The sequence below is a fragment of the Notechis scutatus genome, chromosome 2 (assembly GCF_049901735.1).
Source record: "Notechis scutatus isolate UNSWTSFEM ecotype Mainland chromosome 2, rNotScu1.2, whole genome shotgun sequence".
Lineage (NCBI taxonomy): Eukaryota > Metazoa > Chordata > Lepidosauria > Squamata > Elapidae > Notechis > Notechis scutatus.
Window position 1 is genome coordinate 25173146 of NC_142010.1, and position 16782 is coordinate 25189927.

The following is a 16782-nucleotide window of genomic DNA, read 5'->3' on the forward strand; positions in this document are numbered from 1 at the left end:
AGAAGCCTTCAAAAGGATAGGAATAATGGTGGGAGGCAATAGGTAGGTGTGTGTGTGTGTGAGGGAGGGAGAAATTGAAGTGCTCCTACAATCCTAAGTGCAGATGGGCTGCCAAGTGTCCAAATTTTCCTCATGTGACCATGGGGTTGCTGTAAAAGACGTATCTTCAGGGACTGGATTCAAGTACCATTTGTTCAATGCCGTTTTAACTTTGGTCACTGAATGAAAGATGGTTAAATGAGGACTACCTGTATGGCAAAAAGTTCCTCTTTCAGGACAAGAGGAATGGGTCTTTATTCCACATCAGAGACCCACAGTCTGCAGATGATAAGTGGGAAACCCAGATTTAACTGGGTTTGTTATGCATTAAAAATGGCAGGTGATTATTCTTGAGCAAGTTGTTTCTTACAACTTTACCTGATTTTGAAATGTTGGTATTAAAAGGATCATTTGTTATACTGACAAATGCTGTAGAACAAGAAAATAGAAATACTTGTGAATGCTCCCCACTATTACTACAAAGACAAGCATGCAAAGATTGGTAGGACCTGGAGTCCATTTTCATACAACCTTGCTGATTGGCATCTCACCCAATTACCTATGTACCATTGGGGCAGCACCAACTGTTTAGCAGTTACACCTTCCACTTGCTGCTGAAAAGGCAGAGAGGCCAGAGCTTCCTGGGTTTCTGTTATGATGGAGGGGAGATCCTGCCCTGGCACAACCATCCTCAATTCACTATAGACTTTAGGGGCTTGGACCATTTATCCACCAAGTTATCCCCCTTTTCACAACTTCTATGTGGCTCTCATAGTGAGAGCCAAGAGCCACAAAAATGGAGTGCCTAGAACAAGTATCTTCAAACTTGGCAAGTTTAAGACTTGTGGACTTCATTTCCCAGAATTCCTGAGCTAACATGACTGGAGGAGGAATTCTGGGAGTTGAAGTCCACAAGTCTTAAAGCTGTCAAGTTTGAAGACCCCTGGCCTAGAATGTTCATTTCAATTCTAAGATTTTGCCATAGAAGGCAGAGATATTACTTAACTTCCAGGTCAGCTGTTTAGGCAATACAGCTTAGATGTGTCTGCATGTGCATGTATGTGTGTTTGTGTGTCTGCTCTTGTGCACAGGCTACTTTATGTCCAGAAACCTATGGCAATTTGTTTTGAAAATGAAGTCTCTTAAGGCTAATTAATAGGATCAATCAACTTATTTTTCCTGTTCACATAACACATGACACTTAATGACTTAGTTAACTATCTTGTGTAAACCAGGCTGTTACAGTCATAAGGTGCATAAATAGACTGGAACAAAAATGAAAACTCAGGAAGTCACTTTCTTTTTTCAAATGATATTTCTGAAGAAAACAGTATCATGAATGGAAGGAACATACCTTATATGCTAATGTTCAATTTTTCCAACCTGTGCACGTTTCATACACCCCTTTTGAGTCCCACTGGGTTTGAAAGGCAAGTCTTAAATGCTTCTTGCCTTATAGTTACCGGATTGAGAACATATTTTTCTGAAGCACCTCAAACTTCAGTGAAATAGCCATGCATGAGTGGGAAACAAAATTATTTATTATTATTATTATTAATTAATTTAAAGGTATTCTAATAGTCCAAATTGATGTTTTCTTAGAGAACATTAATACTATTACTAAGGTTAGGTTACAATGAGATGCAGAACTACCTAGCTGGAAGGTAATGCCACGTTCCTAGGAAAATCGAGGCTAGCCAGCATGGCATAAACCTCTTCATATGGAATATCTACTGTTTACTAGCTTCCTTTGGGCCATCCTTAAAGAAGGCATTTTAAATAACAGGGGACTTCAGGACAGTAGAAGTTAGTCATTTCCAAGGCCTCAGAGAAAAATATTTTAGTTCCAAATGCACACTGTTTCCCTCTGATCCCATAAAAACATTTGCAAGAGTTAAGTTTCTTAGGGAATTCACTGAAAAATAACCATATAACTAAATATATGGTGTATGTATATGTGTCTCCAAGTTTTCTGCTGTGAATCATTCCTGAACATTATCCCACAGATGGGTCCCCCATAATATCTGTCTTCTGTATGGATTTATGGATGCTTATTTCAGCCAAAAGGAACACAGGCAAGGATTTTCTCCTGTGTGAATTCTTTCATGCTTAGTGAAATTTTATCTGTTGCAAAAGTTATTTTCCCAACTTCACAGCATAGGCAATTTTTCTACCCAGGATGAGAGCAGTGTTGAATTAGGTCAAATTTTCTTAGGAGACACATTTATATGGCTTTTCTCCTGTATGGATTTGCTGATGCTTATTTAGACAAGATTTCACCCGGAAGCTCTTCCCGCAGTCTTCACACTCAAATGGCTTCTCACCTGTGTGGATCCTATAGTGTCCATGTAGATGGGATTTGATGTTGAATCTTTTGCCGCATTCAGGACAGCCATAAGGTTTCTCCCCAGTGTGAAGACGCAAATGGACATTAAGGTTAGACTGCTGATGAAAACGTTTCCCGCACTGAATACACAGATATGGCTTTTCCCCAGTGTGGATCCTTTGGTGTGTGATGAGATGCGAAGGCCGATCAAAACATTTCCCACACTCCGAACAGGAAAAATTCTTATTTGACACTGTGATTTCTATAGGGGGCTTCCTACTCATAATTTTAATTATTTTTTCTGTTTCAGGAGCTGCATAAACGCGTGTCACTTCTGGCAATATTGCCCGGGGACCCTCTGATTTGATCTCAGATGGTTTGGCAGCTCCTGTATGGGTTCGCTGGTGCTTATTTAGGGAAGATTTCACACGGAAGCTCTTCCCACAGTCTTCACATTCAAATGGCTTCTCCCCTGTGTGTATCCTATAGTGTCCGTGTAAATGTGACTTGATACTAAACCTTTTGCCACAATCAGGGCAGCCATATGGTTTCTCTCCAGTATGAACTCTCAGATGGACGTTTAGATTGGACTGCTGGTCAAAGCATTTTCCACATTCAATACACGGATATGGCTTTTCTCCCGTGTGGATCCTCTGATGTTTAATTAAGTTGGAACGGCGATCAAAACTTCTCCCACATTCAGAACAGGGGTAGTTTCTTTTTGATACAGTAGAACCTACTTGGGAGCTACTGCTGGGCATTTTCTTGTCAGCCTTAGAAGCTTGTATCAGCTCCAGGAATAACCCTTGCTGTCTTCTAGATTTGACCTCCATTGGTTCAGAAATTTCGGGATCAAAGAGCACATCCCACTGCGTTGGCTCCTGAAGTTGCTCTGCTCCAAACTCTTCTTGATGCATTTTCTTCCTGGTAGTCAGGCTTTCTGCAAGAACAAGGAAGATATATGCTAAGTTTTGATGATAGAAGCAGAAGAAGTAAATAAGGGGGTGGGTGAGCAAAGCAAGAAAAGGGCAAAAATACAGTCTTGATTTCAATAGGAAGATTCTGTTAGTTAATCTGTGATGCAAAATTATGCTTGCCAGTAACGTAAGGATAACAAATGACAATGGTACAGACAATTTTTCTGGCAATCATTAAAAAAAGGCAAGGTCTGTAGGAGCTTTCAACATATGAAAGGAAATAACTTTTCCTAACTTGACTTTCCAACTCACTCCTGACCAGTGGCCTTGGATGCATGAGCAATTGACAACTATAGTCCCAAAATATTTAAGAGTCAAGAATGGGAAAGGATGGTCAATAGTGATTCAAAGTATCTCCCAGGAAATTCTTTTTTTTTTTTAAACAAATTTATTCAGTTTTTCACATTAAAAACAAAAATCTCTTTTTAGTGGACAACATGTTTCCGGGTCATCACCTTTACATACAAATATGACAGCAATTATACATTCATATATGCATACTTAATTCTATTATTACCTTTTCCATTCCAAATTTTCAGTAAGGAGAGAATCAAACACATTAATTCTAGCCTCTTTCATTAATCTCAATCGAAACATCTTTTTGTTTCATTTCAATTATTTCAAATATAATCCTTTAATATTTATTTTAAAAATAAAGATAAACAATGTGTTTGCCTAATATAATAATGATGATAATAATAATAAAAAAGTTACCAATGTCTCTCCTTGCTTTTAATAGTCTGTGTTAACTTATTAATTTAGTTGGTTCTTTAGTCTTTCAGATTCCCTTTCCATTACACATTCTTTTTATAAATTCTAGATTAATACAAATTTTAACACTAAAAAAAAATAAGTATAGGTTCCCCCCCTTTTACTGCTTTGAGTGTGACACCTCAATGATTAAAATATACCTTTATTCTCTCATCTTGATTCCCAATAAACCATTATTTTTAAGAAGTTACAATAATAATCATTACATCTTTTCATTTGGATTCTGCAGCATATTTTCCCCCCTTGATTTTTAATAAGAGTTATCAGTATCTATATTACCCTATTTTCTAAGTATTTTTAATTGCAGAAATATTCTTATTACCCCTTGTCACCCTGCAGAATCCCCTTTTTAATTCATCAACCATTATCTCTGAAAAAACAATTTCTTTTCAACATTTTACTGTTTCCGTATTTCTTTATTTCATGCACCTGTTTCTTACTGCTTCTCCTCCCCTTCTTTTCCCCATATCTTTTCTCATTCCAGTTTATATCCCTCTCTTTCTTAATATCTTCCTTTCCCCTTTTCTGCTGGGTCTTTCTGCCTTTCCCAACTTCGCAGGTATTCCCTTTGATTGCCTTCTTAAATCTCAACTTTTTAACCTTCCTTCTTTCCCCACTTCTTTGTAGTGTTCTTTGTGTTAATTGTCTATTTAAAATGCCTTCTCCTTGAGTCGACTCCTCCTCCTCTGAAGCTCTTTCTTCTTGTTCTTCAATCGCCATTTCCATTTTTTCTAACAACAGAGCAAAGTGATTCGCCTCTTTCCTGTAGTAATTCTCTCATATTTTTAAGTTCCATTTTTAATTCCTGAAGAGATATCATTACACACTCTTATATTTTATGATCGTTAAAGTCCACAAAAAAAACCAACCACTTTTACTTTCCTTCTTCTTTCAATTTTCTAAAGTTCTCAATTATTCCAGCCCAGGGTCTATACCAAAAACATCAATCAATCAATCCCACAGTCAGTCTTTCCTTGCTTTTTCCCTTATTCTGGTTCTGCTTTCACTTTCTAAGATTCTTACTTTGTTTCAATATTTCTTTAATGTTATATCCACACAAGTTCCTTCAGAAACAGGATGCTTTCCATTTTGTCTGAGCTCAAGTTTTTGTCAAAAGGTGGCACTCTCCATTATACAAAGTCTTCACCTTTTCCCCCAATTTTTTTATTTAGGGTTTTTCGAACCTCAATATTCCAGCACAGTCCAGTCTCCAATTTGTAAAGTTGATTATTATTATTTTTTGACAATCTTAAGTCCAGCTTTGTTTTATGCCTATTTATTCCCAAAATATTTTAGTCCAATTTAGTTAAATCTTTAGTTCCGGCTTCTTCCTTTCCCGGTTCGAAGCCCCGCTTAGCTGTCAAAAATATTTTCTTATTTTTTTTCCTGTCCCTTTGTAATTTCGCCGCTCACTTTTCTTTTCTTAAAAATTCCATGTTACCTTAATCCCGGGGTACTTTTGTTTAGTTGTATTGCCCAGTTGTCCCGGTTCAGATGTTATCCACCTCTTTCTTCCCTCCTGCACAAATCTTAATCCAGCTGAGTCCTCCTCTTTGGGGTGGCCATTTTAAACCACCGCTGCAGTCATCTTCGGGGGAGACCAAGCCTGGGGGGGGGGAGATGCGGCTCCCCTCAACCTGGCTTGTGGCTTCCCCTTACTCCGCCGCCCCTCCAAGGCAGCTTCAGCCCCTAATCGTAATGATGGGGGCTCTCCAACGAAAGAGCACGGACCATAGCTGCAGAGAGTCGCGATCTACGGTCCGTCAGTGAGGAGGCTCCGCCTTCTTCACCAGGAAATTCTTAAGGGCATGTTAATTCATTTGTGGGAGGACTTGTAATGACAAAAGCGGAACTACAGGTATTTGAAAAACTCACAGCTACTCAGTTTTGCTAAGGCTGAGCTTAAAACAGTTTCTCCCCATTGAAGCCTGGTTAGCCTCTACTAGCATGATCAGTGCTTCTTCAGGTGCAATCAACAACTTTCTCAAAAAAGGGAGGTTGGAGACTGGATTAATATGATACAGAAGAGATCAGTCCGGAGATGATATCTTCAGAATGGCATGTACTACCTCCTCCCTAAGGTAAGTCAAAGCACTTCATGGACGTAAATGTATGTCACTTCCCAGGTGGCTTTAACCAGTAAAGTGGGACAAGGATCTGATAACCAGGCTATTGGGGTAAGAGTCCCAACAACTAATAGAGAAACATTCCTTTCAGGAATTTTGATAATAGCAATAGCACTTATATACCACTTCACAGTGCCTTATAGCAGGGGTCCCCAACCGCCGGTCCGCGGACCGGTACCGGGCACGCGGAACAAGCCTTACCGGGCCGCTGGTTGCTGGGCGCCGCCATCTTTTTGGTAAAAAAGCAATTTTTCGTCAAAAAGATGGCGGCGCCTAGCGCTGGGTGAGCTTTTCCGGTAGAAAGCCATTTCTACCCGAAAAAGCTCACCAGAAGCGCTAGCGCCGCCATATTTGACGAAAAATCACCGTGACGTCACCGGAAGTGATTTTCGTCAAAAAGATGGCGGCGCCCAGCTGACGCCGAACCGGCATGCGCGCCCAGCTGAGCGCCGGAACCGGGCGCGGCGCGAAAAGGTTGGGGATCCCTGCCTTATAGCCCCTTCTAAGCAGTTTACAGAGCAACCATATTGCCCCCAACAATCTGGGTCCTCATTTTACTGACCTTGGAAGAATGGAAGGCTGAGTCAACCTTGTGCTGGTGAGAACTGAACTGCCGAACTGCCGGCAGCTGGCAATCAGCAGAAGTAGCCTGCAGTACTGCATTCTAATCACTGCACCACTACAGATAAATGGTCCGTTCCCAGAAGGTTTATGTTTTGCTCATTCATAATGTAGAAGGATCTTTCCTCTTTTCTTGCTTTCACAGTTTCTTGGAACTTTATTTTCCTACCTGCACCTTCACAGGTTTGTTTCAAAAACAATTGCTCTAATAACTCACCTGGAGAAGAATGCCTCAGATTACTCCTTTCCTCAGACTTCTGAATTGTTCCATCTTCTCTCATGTGGAAGGCCATGTCAGATTGACCATTATGGAAAGTCTCATATGGATATTGCATTGGCAATTCTGAATTAAGGAAAGAAGTGAAACCAGAGAAAACATCAAAACTGATGCAGGAAAATAGAGTTTTTAAACTGTCTCAAAACCATCAAGATCTTAAGCTTTACCTTGAGTGGTAACCATTCAGGTGGTTTTTGCCAGGCTATAATTCAACGTATTACCATGCTGGAATTAGCTAGGGTTGATTTAGGGACAACACCCATGTCCTTCTTGGTTGTTGTGTTGTCCATCATACTCTCAGTGGGTGTGTCCACTGAAGATCTTGTCCCACTGATTATGAGACACACTTCAATAACACTTTTGGTGAGTGATCCAAATGTGTGGAACTTTCTGTGGCTTTGCAGGCACAAAGAAACAACAGTATGGGGCTTAGACTTAGTGGGATTTACAGCTACGTCAGTGGCAGTGGGCCAGTTAAAACAGGTGGGTTGATGAATTGGAATGGCTCTTACTGAATGTCCCCTATTCTGTTCAGGGCATCCACTGGAGTGGCTGCGTGGTTAACATGTGCCCTCAGAAACACATCTCGACATCCTACAGCCAAGCCAGCTGCTTGTCAGTGGGAGATAATGAAATAGGCAGGGCAACAGTTACAACTATGTTAAGGAAAGAAAAGGAATATGTTATCCTGCACATGAGCTAAACCTTATGTACTAAAGGAATGCAACCTAACATTGAGGACATTCTGATTAATTAGATATTGTATATTCCAGCTGCCTTGAGTCTGGGTGGCAGATAGGAAATTCAAAAGTGCTTGAATTAAAATATATAACCCAATAAAACATAAGAGTTCTTTTGTCAGAGAAAGTAAGACCTTCTCACCAACCACCGTTATGTCCTCCCAATTCACAACTCCTTCAACAATAGAGTCTTTTCCTTTGAAGAGCTGAAGATCAGCCATTTGTAACCCTTCTTCCCATTCAGTCTGGACACTTGGATCTGGTTTGGAAATCAAAAGCTCTAGAGCAAAGAAAAGAAACAACAAAAGAGAGGAAGATTATTGATTTTCTTTATAGCTATATAATATGACAAAGTGTATTATCCTGGGCAAGGTGCAGTTACTTACCTCAGAATTCCAATGCAAGAAAACCTCACTTAACAATTGTCTAGTTCAGTGACCATTGAAACTTACAATGGCACTAAAAAAACAAAAACTTCACAATGAGTGTTGCATTTACAACCATCAGTGTTCCTGGGGTCATATGACTAACAGCTGACACTTTGCAACATGCAGGTGTTCTGTTATTTTGGATGTTCTCCTGCACACATTTCATTTACCAAGCAAGATAACATCATCAGTGCATGAAAGGGAGAAGTCTGCTGGTTGTTTATAGATGATTGGTTGGAGTTCACTTTCTTTTTTGGTTGTGCCTTGATCAGGGTATTATTTCTTTCTTCATTGTTTCTCTGGTACCATTTCCTTATTTTGCACAACAACGATACCGAGCCTTTTGATTGTCTCAGAGATGTCTGTGGGAGAATAACAAGCTCTGAAAACATCAAGAACCAAATAGCTTAGAATCGTCTACCGGTATAGTATGGTTGAAGTGCTGGACTAGATTTGGGAAGAATCAGTCCAGCCCAAGCCATGGGAACTTCAGGAAACCTTGCATTTGTCCTTGTCTCTTATTTTTGTTGTAGGGACAAAACAGGTTCCCAAGTAACCTCTCTTTTGTTCCTGTGATAGAAATTTGAGAAACCACAAATTAGAAAATATCTTAATTGGTTAGAAGGCATTCCAGATTCTCCTAAAGAGGACTATGCTATTCTCAGCTGCTGAATACTTTTTAAATCTTAGAAGTATTCCTTAGTATTCACTATGGGGAAAAAAAATACCATTATTTGAAATTAAGCATGAAATGTGATACAACAGACATTTTTATTTCTGGAATATTTAATCCATTACAGGTAGTCCTCAATTTATGTCTGGTTCTTTAACAACAATTATGATAGACTTCAAGAAAGGTATTCATGACTCACCCTTAAAGTTATAACTGCTGCAGGTACACACAGACACTTGTATTTTGGGTGTTTGGCAACTTGCTCAGATTTAAGACAAGTTACACCATCCAGTGGTTATGTGACCTCAATTTGCCAATTTTCTATTGGATATGCTGGATTCACTTAATATCATTATTGTTTAGTGGTTAAGAGCGTAGTACTGCAGGCTAATTCTGCTGCCTGCTGGCTGCCTGCAATATGGCACTTTGAATCTCACCAGGCTCAAGGTTGACTCAGCTTTCTGTCCTTCCGGAGTGGGTAAAATGAGGACTCAGATTGTTGGGGGGCAATAGGCTGACTCTGTAAACTGCTTAGAGGGGGATGTAAAGCATTGTAAAGCAGTACATAAGTCTAAGTGCTATTTCTATTTGCTTAACAACTAAAGTGACTTACTTTAAAAACAGAGTTAAACACTTGGAAGACAAAGTTCAATCATATGGTGCCTTTAGTTACAAGTGCAATGACTTACAACCAAAATTCCAAGCACCCCCTGTAGTTATAAGTCAAGGATACTTTTATTTGTGCAATCGTGGAAAATTTTATTTGTGTTCCTGACATCCACCTCTTTCCGATCAACCTATGCTAATTTAAAGTCACTGTTGGTAGAGCAAGTCCTAAGCATTATAGATTTCAACTGCTTGCCTCCTTGGCCAATGCTGGATAGTCAATGTCAAGTCGTAATTTTCAGAAGTATGATGAGTTTCATTTAGACTAGGTAGCACGAGGCAGGAACAGCCCTTGGGGATATGAAGAGCTTGCCTAAAAACCTTAAAAGTAAGGAAGATGACTTTACACAAACATGCAATTTGCCTGTTCCACATAGGCAAGGAGGAGCCGATTCTTTGATTGGGTCTGACACATTCAGAAAGGTTTGTATGGTCCTACAGGAATGGGAGCCTTACCTAAAGAGGTTATATTCTCAGAATTCTCTTGCATGACCGTGTAATACAAGATTCTTTGTTCCTCATTCAGAAGGTCCCACTCCTCTGGGGTGAAGTATACAGCCACTTCCTCAAATGCCACAGGCCACTAGAAGAGGAAGAAAATTGGATAGATTTAATTCATTTGATCTGTCTACTTTTTCCAATGACTACTAACCATTCCATTTAGCTGTAGCAGCCCAGTCAGTGACTTATAATATGAGCAGGTCACGGGTTGAGTCATAATATGGTTCGGCTATAAGATGTTATGTGAACCTGGGACACCAACCCAGAGTTTGTAAATCAGCAGGGTGTGAACCAAGATATTGACTTTAGATCTGTAGCTCTCCAAATAAGAACAGGTTTTCCTAGAAAGTTAGGAGTTCTTATCAAGAGGGATGAAGTTCTTAGCCTTCCCTCTTTCTACTGCCCATTCTATTTGTAACCTATTGCAAGACAAATTCAGGTGGGTTCAGAATCCAGCCCACTGGAGATCCCTTCTTCCTTGGCCAGTGCTTGTGGTCAGAGGAACAACAACATTCCTAGCATTAGGCTATGAATCAGGGGTTTCCTTTCTTATTAGCAAGGATACCTGTTGCTCCAGGTAAACTTCAGCCAGCTGAGCTGCCTCCTGGCTGGTACTTGGCTTCCTGGATCTCACCCAAGCCTGCATTTCCAGAGGAAGCACATGCAGGAACTGCTCTAAGATGACCACGTCCACAATCTGTCCTTTGGTGCGGTCCTGTGGTCTTAGCCACCTCTGAGCGGCCTTTCCCAGCTGGAACAGAGTCTGCCAGGGACGCTTTCCCAAAGGAAGAGTGTCCGAACGAAACCTCTGCCTGTTGTACTCCTCAATGTCTTTGAGCAGGGCATTCACATCCACCTTGCCCTCCGGTTCCTCTTTCCCAAAGCGATGGGCTTCTGGATCTTTCATGGATGTTGACCAAGCAGATCTTCTTCTATACCAGCCATCCAGTAGATTCACTGGCGCCCAAGAAATTGCTTCCTCTGCTGGGACTTGGGAAAGAAGAAACGTCTGGGGGTCCATCTCAAAGGTAATCTGGCAACTAGTTTTAGGAGAAAAGGAAAATACATCTCACTTATTGGGCAATGAACCACACTGAAAACAAAAATAGCAAAGGGAACGAAAAATTACACCCAAGAACAGCAAAAGCAAGACACAAGGCATGTAAAATACTTAATAATTGGCAGAATGGGGTGAGTAGAGAATTACAGGCACACATCTACTGCTTTGGCTCTTCTGCCCCTCTCCATAGACAAATATAACCACAATCTGCTTTTAATTCCACTAAGATGGTTTGAACAGCAAAAGCAAGACACAAGGCATGTAAAATACTTCAAGTGTTGACATGTGTTTGAATATTAGTAGCTCTGGTTGGTAATTAGGCAGTTTGAGCTCCAAGCTTGGCAATTTGATTCCAAACGTTTCATCACCATTTGAAGAGACATTGTTTCGACAATTCCAAAATGTATTGATGTCTCCTCGACAAAACGTTTGCAACCAAATTGCCAAGCACGGAGCTCAAACCAACAGCCATATTTCTTAAGCGATAAATGGGGTGGTCGGAGAGAAACACAGACACACACTGGCTGCTTTGGCTCTTCTGCCCCTCTCCACACAGAAACATCACCACGACCTGCTTCTAATTGTACTAAGATGGCTTCCCTGTAAACAAGAGGACCAAGTTGGTTGCCATCTCATGCTGCTTGGAGTTCATCTGCTTTTAGGATTTTCTCTGCATATAGAAGAGAGCGATTTTGCATCGCAGAATCCTACCCCCCCCCCGCCCAATACTCAGAAATAAATCTTCGTCCAGTTGTTCCCTTCGCATGTTGGAGAAGAAGAAAAAAACTGCTGTGCTTGCCAGTCCCTCCATCTCAGTCCTCTTCCGCCGCTTCTTTTCTGACTACTCTGCAACCCGGCCAATTTCTCTGCTGCCGAGGGAGCCTCCGCGAGGCTAGGAACGACTACACAAAAATGGACCTGCAGGCGGGTGGATGGGCGGACGGAAGGATGGGGAATCTCACTCCCTCTCGGTTTCTACCTGCTTAGATTCAATCATGTGTCAAGAAGCCGTTTTACCCGAATATTTAGAGAAGGCAAATAATTCTTACTTTAGAGTTGAGCCAAAAAAGAGAGAGAGTTTCTTCTCTTCCATCGAAATAAGACGGCCATGTACCGAAGCGATCACAGCAACTTCCCAATAACCCGGAAAGCAAAATAGGAATCTCTCATGCCGTTCGCAGCGAAGAGAAAAAAGCTAGCAGGTAGTTCGGGACTAGCAAAGAAAAAACCGAGAGCCCTCTTGTGGGCAGAGGGAAAGAAAAGGGTTTTTAAATATATATATATTTCATCTTTCAGAGGGCAAGGGCTTTATTGGCTTGGTGCATTCTGGGAGTTGGAGTCCACATATGTGATAGTTTTGCTAAGATTGCGAAATGCTGGCATGGCGGCATCAGTGGTTTGTGCGTGTCAAATGAAGGCGGATGAACAGCAGTCATCCCATTCAAGCATCGTCCTGTCTCCTTCTGTTCCATAGTTGGGAGTTACTCTCTCTAAAAAAAAGAGCAGAGCTTATGGTGCAATGTTGCTTTGGTCATTCGGATGAATGCATCCTGTAGACGCTTCGGGCTTAGAGCACCAGGGAGGAAGTGTCCATTCACCAAATTGTTTCCTCCTAGTACGGAATAAAGGAGGAATCACTTGGGAGCTGCTTTCCACCTCTATTATGTCATGATTTACAGAACAGGCTGAAGCTGGAATAACCAAGGGCCACTTGAATGCATTTGGGTCAATCAATATTAAAGGGGGGGCGGGGAATGACATTGCCATAGGTCTATACTATAAACCACTCAACCAAACAGGGGAAATAGACAAACTTTTTGTAGTCAGCTAAGTAAGGTAGGTAGTGTTGGAAGAATTATCCTTCTGGGTTCAGTTCCAAGTGGGGGAAAAGACACTGGAAACATGGAGGCTGTTTGGAAAGATGCTTTAATGGTGGACAGGACCACATGGCTTGGAACTCCAAAGTGAAAAGGGACAATCACATACTTCAAGATGTTGGGTAAAGGGAAAGAAGAATGGCTGATATGCTGAGAGTGCAATTGTTTTATACCCTCTGTTGGGATTTGAATTTGAGCTTGTATTCTGATTGGTTGTCAGACTCCCATGGGGCCATGCAGGGGCAACTCTGTAGGCTGTCCTGAGTCCCAGGCTTGGTTGAGCCTTACTGGATGATGATGTAATGAAAGGGCTTTGGGCAATTCCTATTATAGCTCTACCTGGAGTAGAACTTTGTTATGTAAAATAGACTGGCCCAGGCCAGAGTAATGGTCCATTAGCAAAGGTGGAGGGGGGGGGTGATGAGTTCCTGCCTTTTTGAGTTTCTACTTTTTTTTTTTTAGGAGAAATATTCTGCCTTTTTTGTATATCCTAAAATATTTCATTTTCCTAGGAGAGGGATGGGTTTTAACTTCCAACAGCAGGAAGCACATTACAATAGTAATGGGGGATTTCAACTACCCTGATATCAATTGGGAGACAAACTCTGCACCAACCACACTCAACGTGTTGTCCTCAATGGAACTGCACCTACATGGAGGGAAATATGCAGTGGAGTACCCCAAGACTCTGTTTTAGGCCCAGTATTCTTCAAAATCTTTATCAATGACTTGGACAAGGGGATAGATGGGGAACTCATCAAATTTGCAGATGACCCCAAGTTAGCAGGAATAGCCAACATTCCAGAAGATAGGCTTAAGATACAGAAGGATCTTGACAGACTTGAACATTGGGCGCTATCTAAGCAAAATGAAATTCAGTGGTGAAAAAAGTAAGGTTCTACATTTAGGCAAGAAAAATCAAACGCACAAGTACAGCATATGTGGTACCTTGCTCAAAAGGAGCAACTGTGAGAGGGATCTCGGAGTCCTAGTGGACAACCATTTAAATACGAGCCAGCAGCGTGCAGCAGCTGCCAAAAAAGCCAACACAGTTCTAGGCTGCATAAACAGAGGGATAGAATCAAGATCACGTGAAGTGTTAATAATACCACTTTATAATGCCTTTGGTAAGGCCACATTTGGAATACTGCATCCAGTTGTGGTCTCCACGATGTAAAAAAGATGTTGAGACTCTAGAAAGAGTGCAGAGAAGAGCAACAAAGATGATTAGGGGATTGGAGGCCAAAACATATGAAGAACAGTTGCAGGAACTGGGCATGGCTAGTCTAGTGAAAAGAAGGCCTAGGGGAGACATGATAGCAGTGTTCCAATATCTCAGGGGCTGCCACAAAGAAGAGGGAGTCAAAGCACCTGAGGGCAGGACAAGAAGCAATGGGTGGAAACTAATGGATGGAGAGAAGCAACCTAGAACTAAGGAGACATTTCCTGACATGATTAGAACAATTAATCTTCCAGAAGTTTTATGATTAGAACAATTAATCTTCCAGAAGTTTTAAAAAAGATGTTGGATAACCATTTGTCTGAAGTGGTGTAGGGTTTCCTGCTTAGGCAGGGGGTTGGACTAGAAGACCTCCAAGGTCCCTTCCCACTCTGTTGTTCTATTCTATTCTACTTCCTTAGAGACCCTTTATGCTAATTATTCTCTATCATTTCTAGGGCTCTGGAAAGTTTTGTGCCTTTTTATGAGTATAATCCCGATTCTTGCCTAATTTTGCCTGCCTTTATTCTATTTCACCAGATCACAGCTTGCGCGTTTGCTGAATGTGAGAGGAATGGCTGCTAACAAAATAGCCAGCACCTGGGCTGCCTGTCCCTTTAAGACCGCTCCCTAGCCCGCCCAGCAATTGTGGATATAAAAGGCGAGCAGAGAGGCAGCTGGCTGTAGCGCATTTGGTGTGGGAGCGGTAGGGGAGAAAGTGGGTTGTGTTCGTTTGGGAACCTAAAAATGGCATGAAGCAGCCTGTGGGAAATAGAAGTTACCCTTCTCCAGAAGTAGGATTAACAAAGAATAGTGGGGAAATGGGAGTTGTAGTAGAATTGGGGAAAGGTGGTAAACAATGAGTAGTAACCTTTTAAGTTTTTGTGGATGGGTGTCTAGGTGGGGCTGTGTTGGCTTTCTGGCATTTTTTTCCACCCCATTGATATGGGTATATATAAAGGAACCATTGACAAAATGGTGGCAGTAGGATATCCATGAAGTGGGATATTCATAAAGTAAGGTGGATATCTAAAAAGGGGATATCCAATACAAGGGAGCAGTCATACTGGTGGAGGTGACAGTGGCTTAAACTCAAGCAGTTCAGTATGCTCTGGGGAAAAAAAAAAACAAGCCTTGGTTAAAAGGGGAGCTGTAAAAAGAAGAGAGCTTGGTCCTTGTGAAGCCCAGAGCTTACAGAAATTAACATCCTGGATGAGGAAAGCAAACCTTGTTCCAGAGCTTACACCAAGCACACCAACATAGAAAAAGAAGGGACAGCTTCTCCCTTAGAAGAGGCTACTAACTGGGTTAAAAATGGGAGTCTACACTAAATCTGTGGTAACTGATAAGGCTGCAACAAGAGGAAAGGCTGCAAATAATGAAAGAGGAAGAAGGGTTGTTCTGGAGGGGAAGGAAAGATTGCCTGGAATGGGAAAAGAGTAAAAAGGAAAAAAGAGAATTTTGAGGGGTGGTTATCTACTCAAACCCAGAAGAAGGGCCTTCTCCATGGTGGCTCCCTCTCTCTGGGACATCATTCCCCCAGAGATTAGAATGGCCCCCACTCTAATTCTCTTCCCTAAGGCACTGAAGACCTGGTTCTACCAGTGGGCCTGGGGAACCCAGAGTGGGATGGAGCCCATTAAATGGCTCATGTGACCTGGCTGTTGCTGGGATGGGAGGAGATTTTATTAATTTATTTGACTCTTATTAATTTTACTGTTTTAAATATGGTTTTACATTGTGTAAGCCACCTTGAGTCACCATGGGTGAATAGGCAATATAAATCCAATACATAAATAATAAAAGAAATACAGTCACCAGAAGGAGCATATTCAACTTTCATAAGGCATAGAGTGTGGAGGTGGTCCCAAAGACATCACAATACTTAAGTTGTGAGAGGAAGACAGATTATTTTACAACGTTTGAAAGTGGCTACCTCTTGCAAGTGGCTTGTCAATGGGAGGCCAGAGTAGCCCTCTGTTTAATAGGAAAAGCTTTGAGACCTTATAGTAGTTTTCCAGCAAGAGAAGTAGTGGTTTACTCTCATGTTAAAGAGACAATCTTATATTAGTCACTCCCTACATCTATAGGCAGAGGTTTAGGAGCTACACCTACAACAAACATGAAGGGATTTGTGAATTGTGGTCAGGGTGGGAAGACCTGGGCAAGAAAGTGGTTGAGACCAGATGAAAGAAGCAAGGAAAAAGTGGTAGAGGAAGTAATTTTAGAAGAGTTTTTCTACAGATACTTCCTACCAATTTGAGGTCTTGGGTGCAGGAACATAACCAAGTCAGATCAAAGGAATGTTGAACTAGCTGAAGAGTATGCGGCAATATAGAAACCAGAGGATATTAGAAAGGAAAGGGCAGAGTTAAGGAATAAGAAAGCTTGTTCCAGAAAATAAGAACTTTAAGGAGCTGAAAGAGAGAAAGGTAAAAGGAGAAAGAAGCCTTTAGTTCTTACCCAAACCAAAGGAAGGCA

The 16782-nt window shown here is 41.4% G+C and overlaps 1 protein-coding gene across 1 annotated transcript; it reads right to left on the bottom strand.

Moving 5' to 3' along the window:
* Nucleotides 1-1335: 1335 nt before the first annotated feature.
* On the bottom strand, nucleotides 1336-12490 carry LOC148131930 (uncharacterized). Its single transcript, XM_087953750.1, has 6 exons — nucleotides 12255-12490; nucleotides 10711-11185; nucleotides 10101-10227; nucleotides 8020-8157; nucleotides 7078-7203; nucleotides 1336-3305 (listed from the first exon to the last, which is right to left on the bottom strand). Exons 1-6 carry the CDS (start codon nucleotides 12296-12298, stop codon nucleotides 2251-2253), a joined length of 1965 nt encoding a protein of 654 aa, XP_087809876.1. The 5' UTR covers nucleotides 12299-12490; the 3' UTR covers nucleotides 1336-2250.
* Between the last annotated feature and the right edge of the window lie 4292 nt (nucleotides 12491-16782).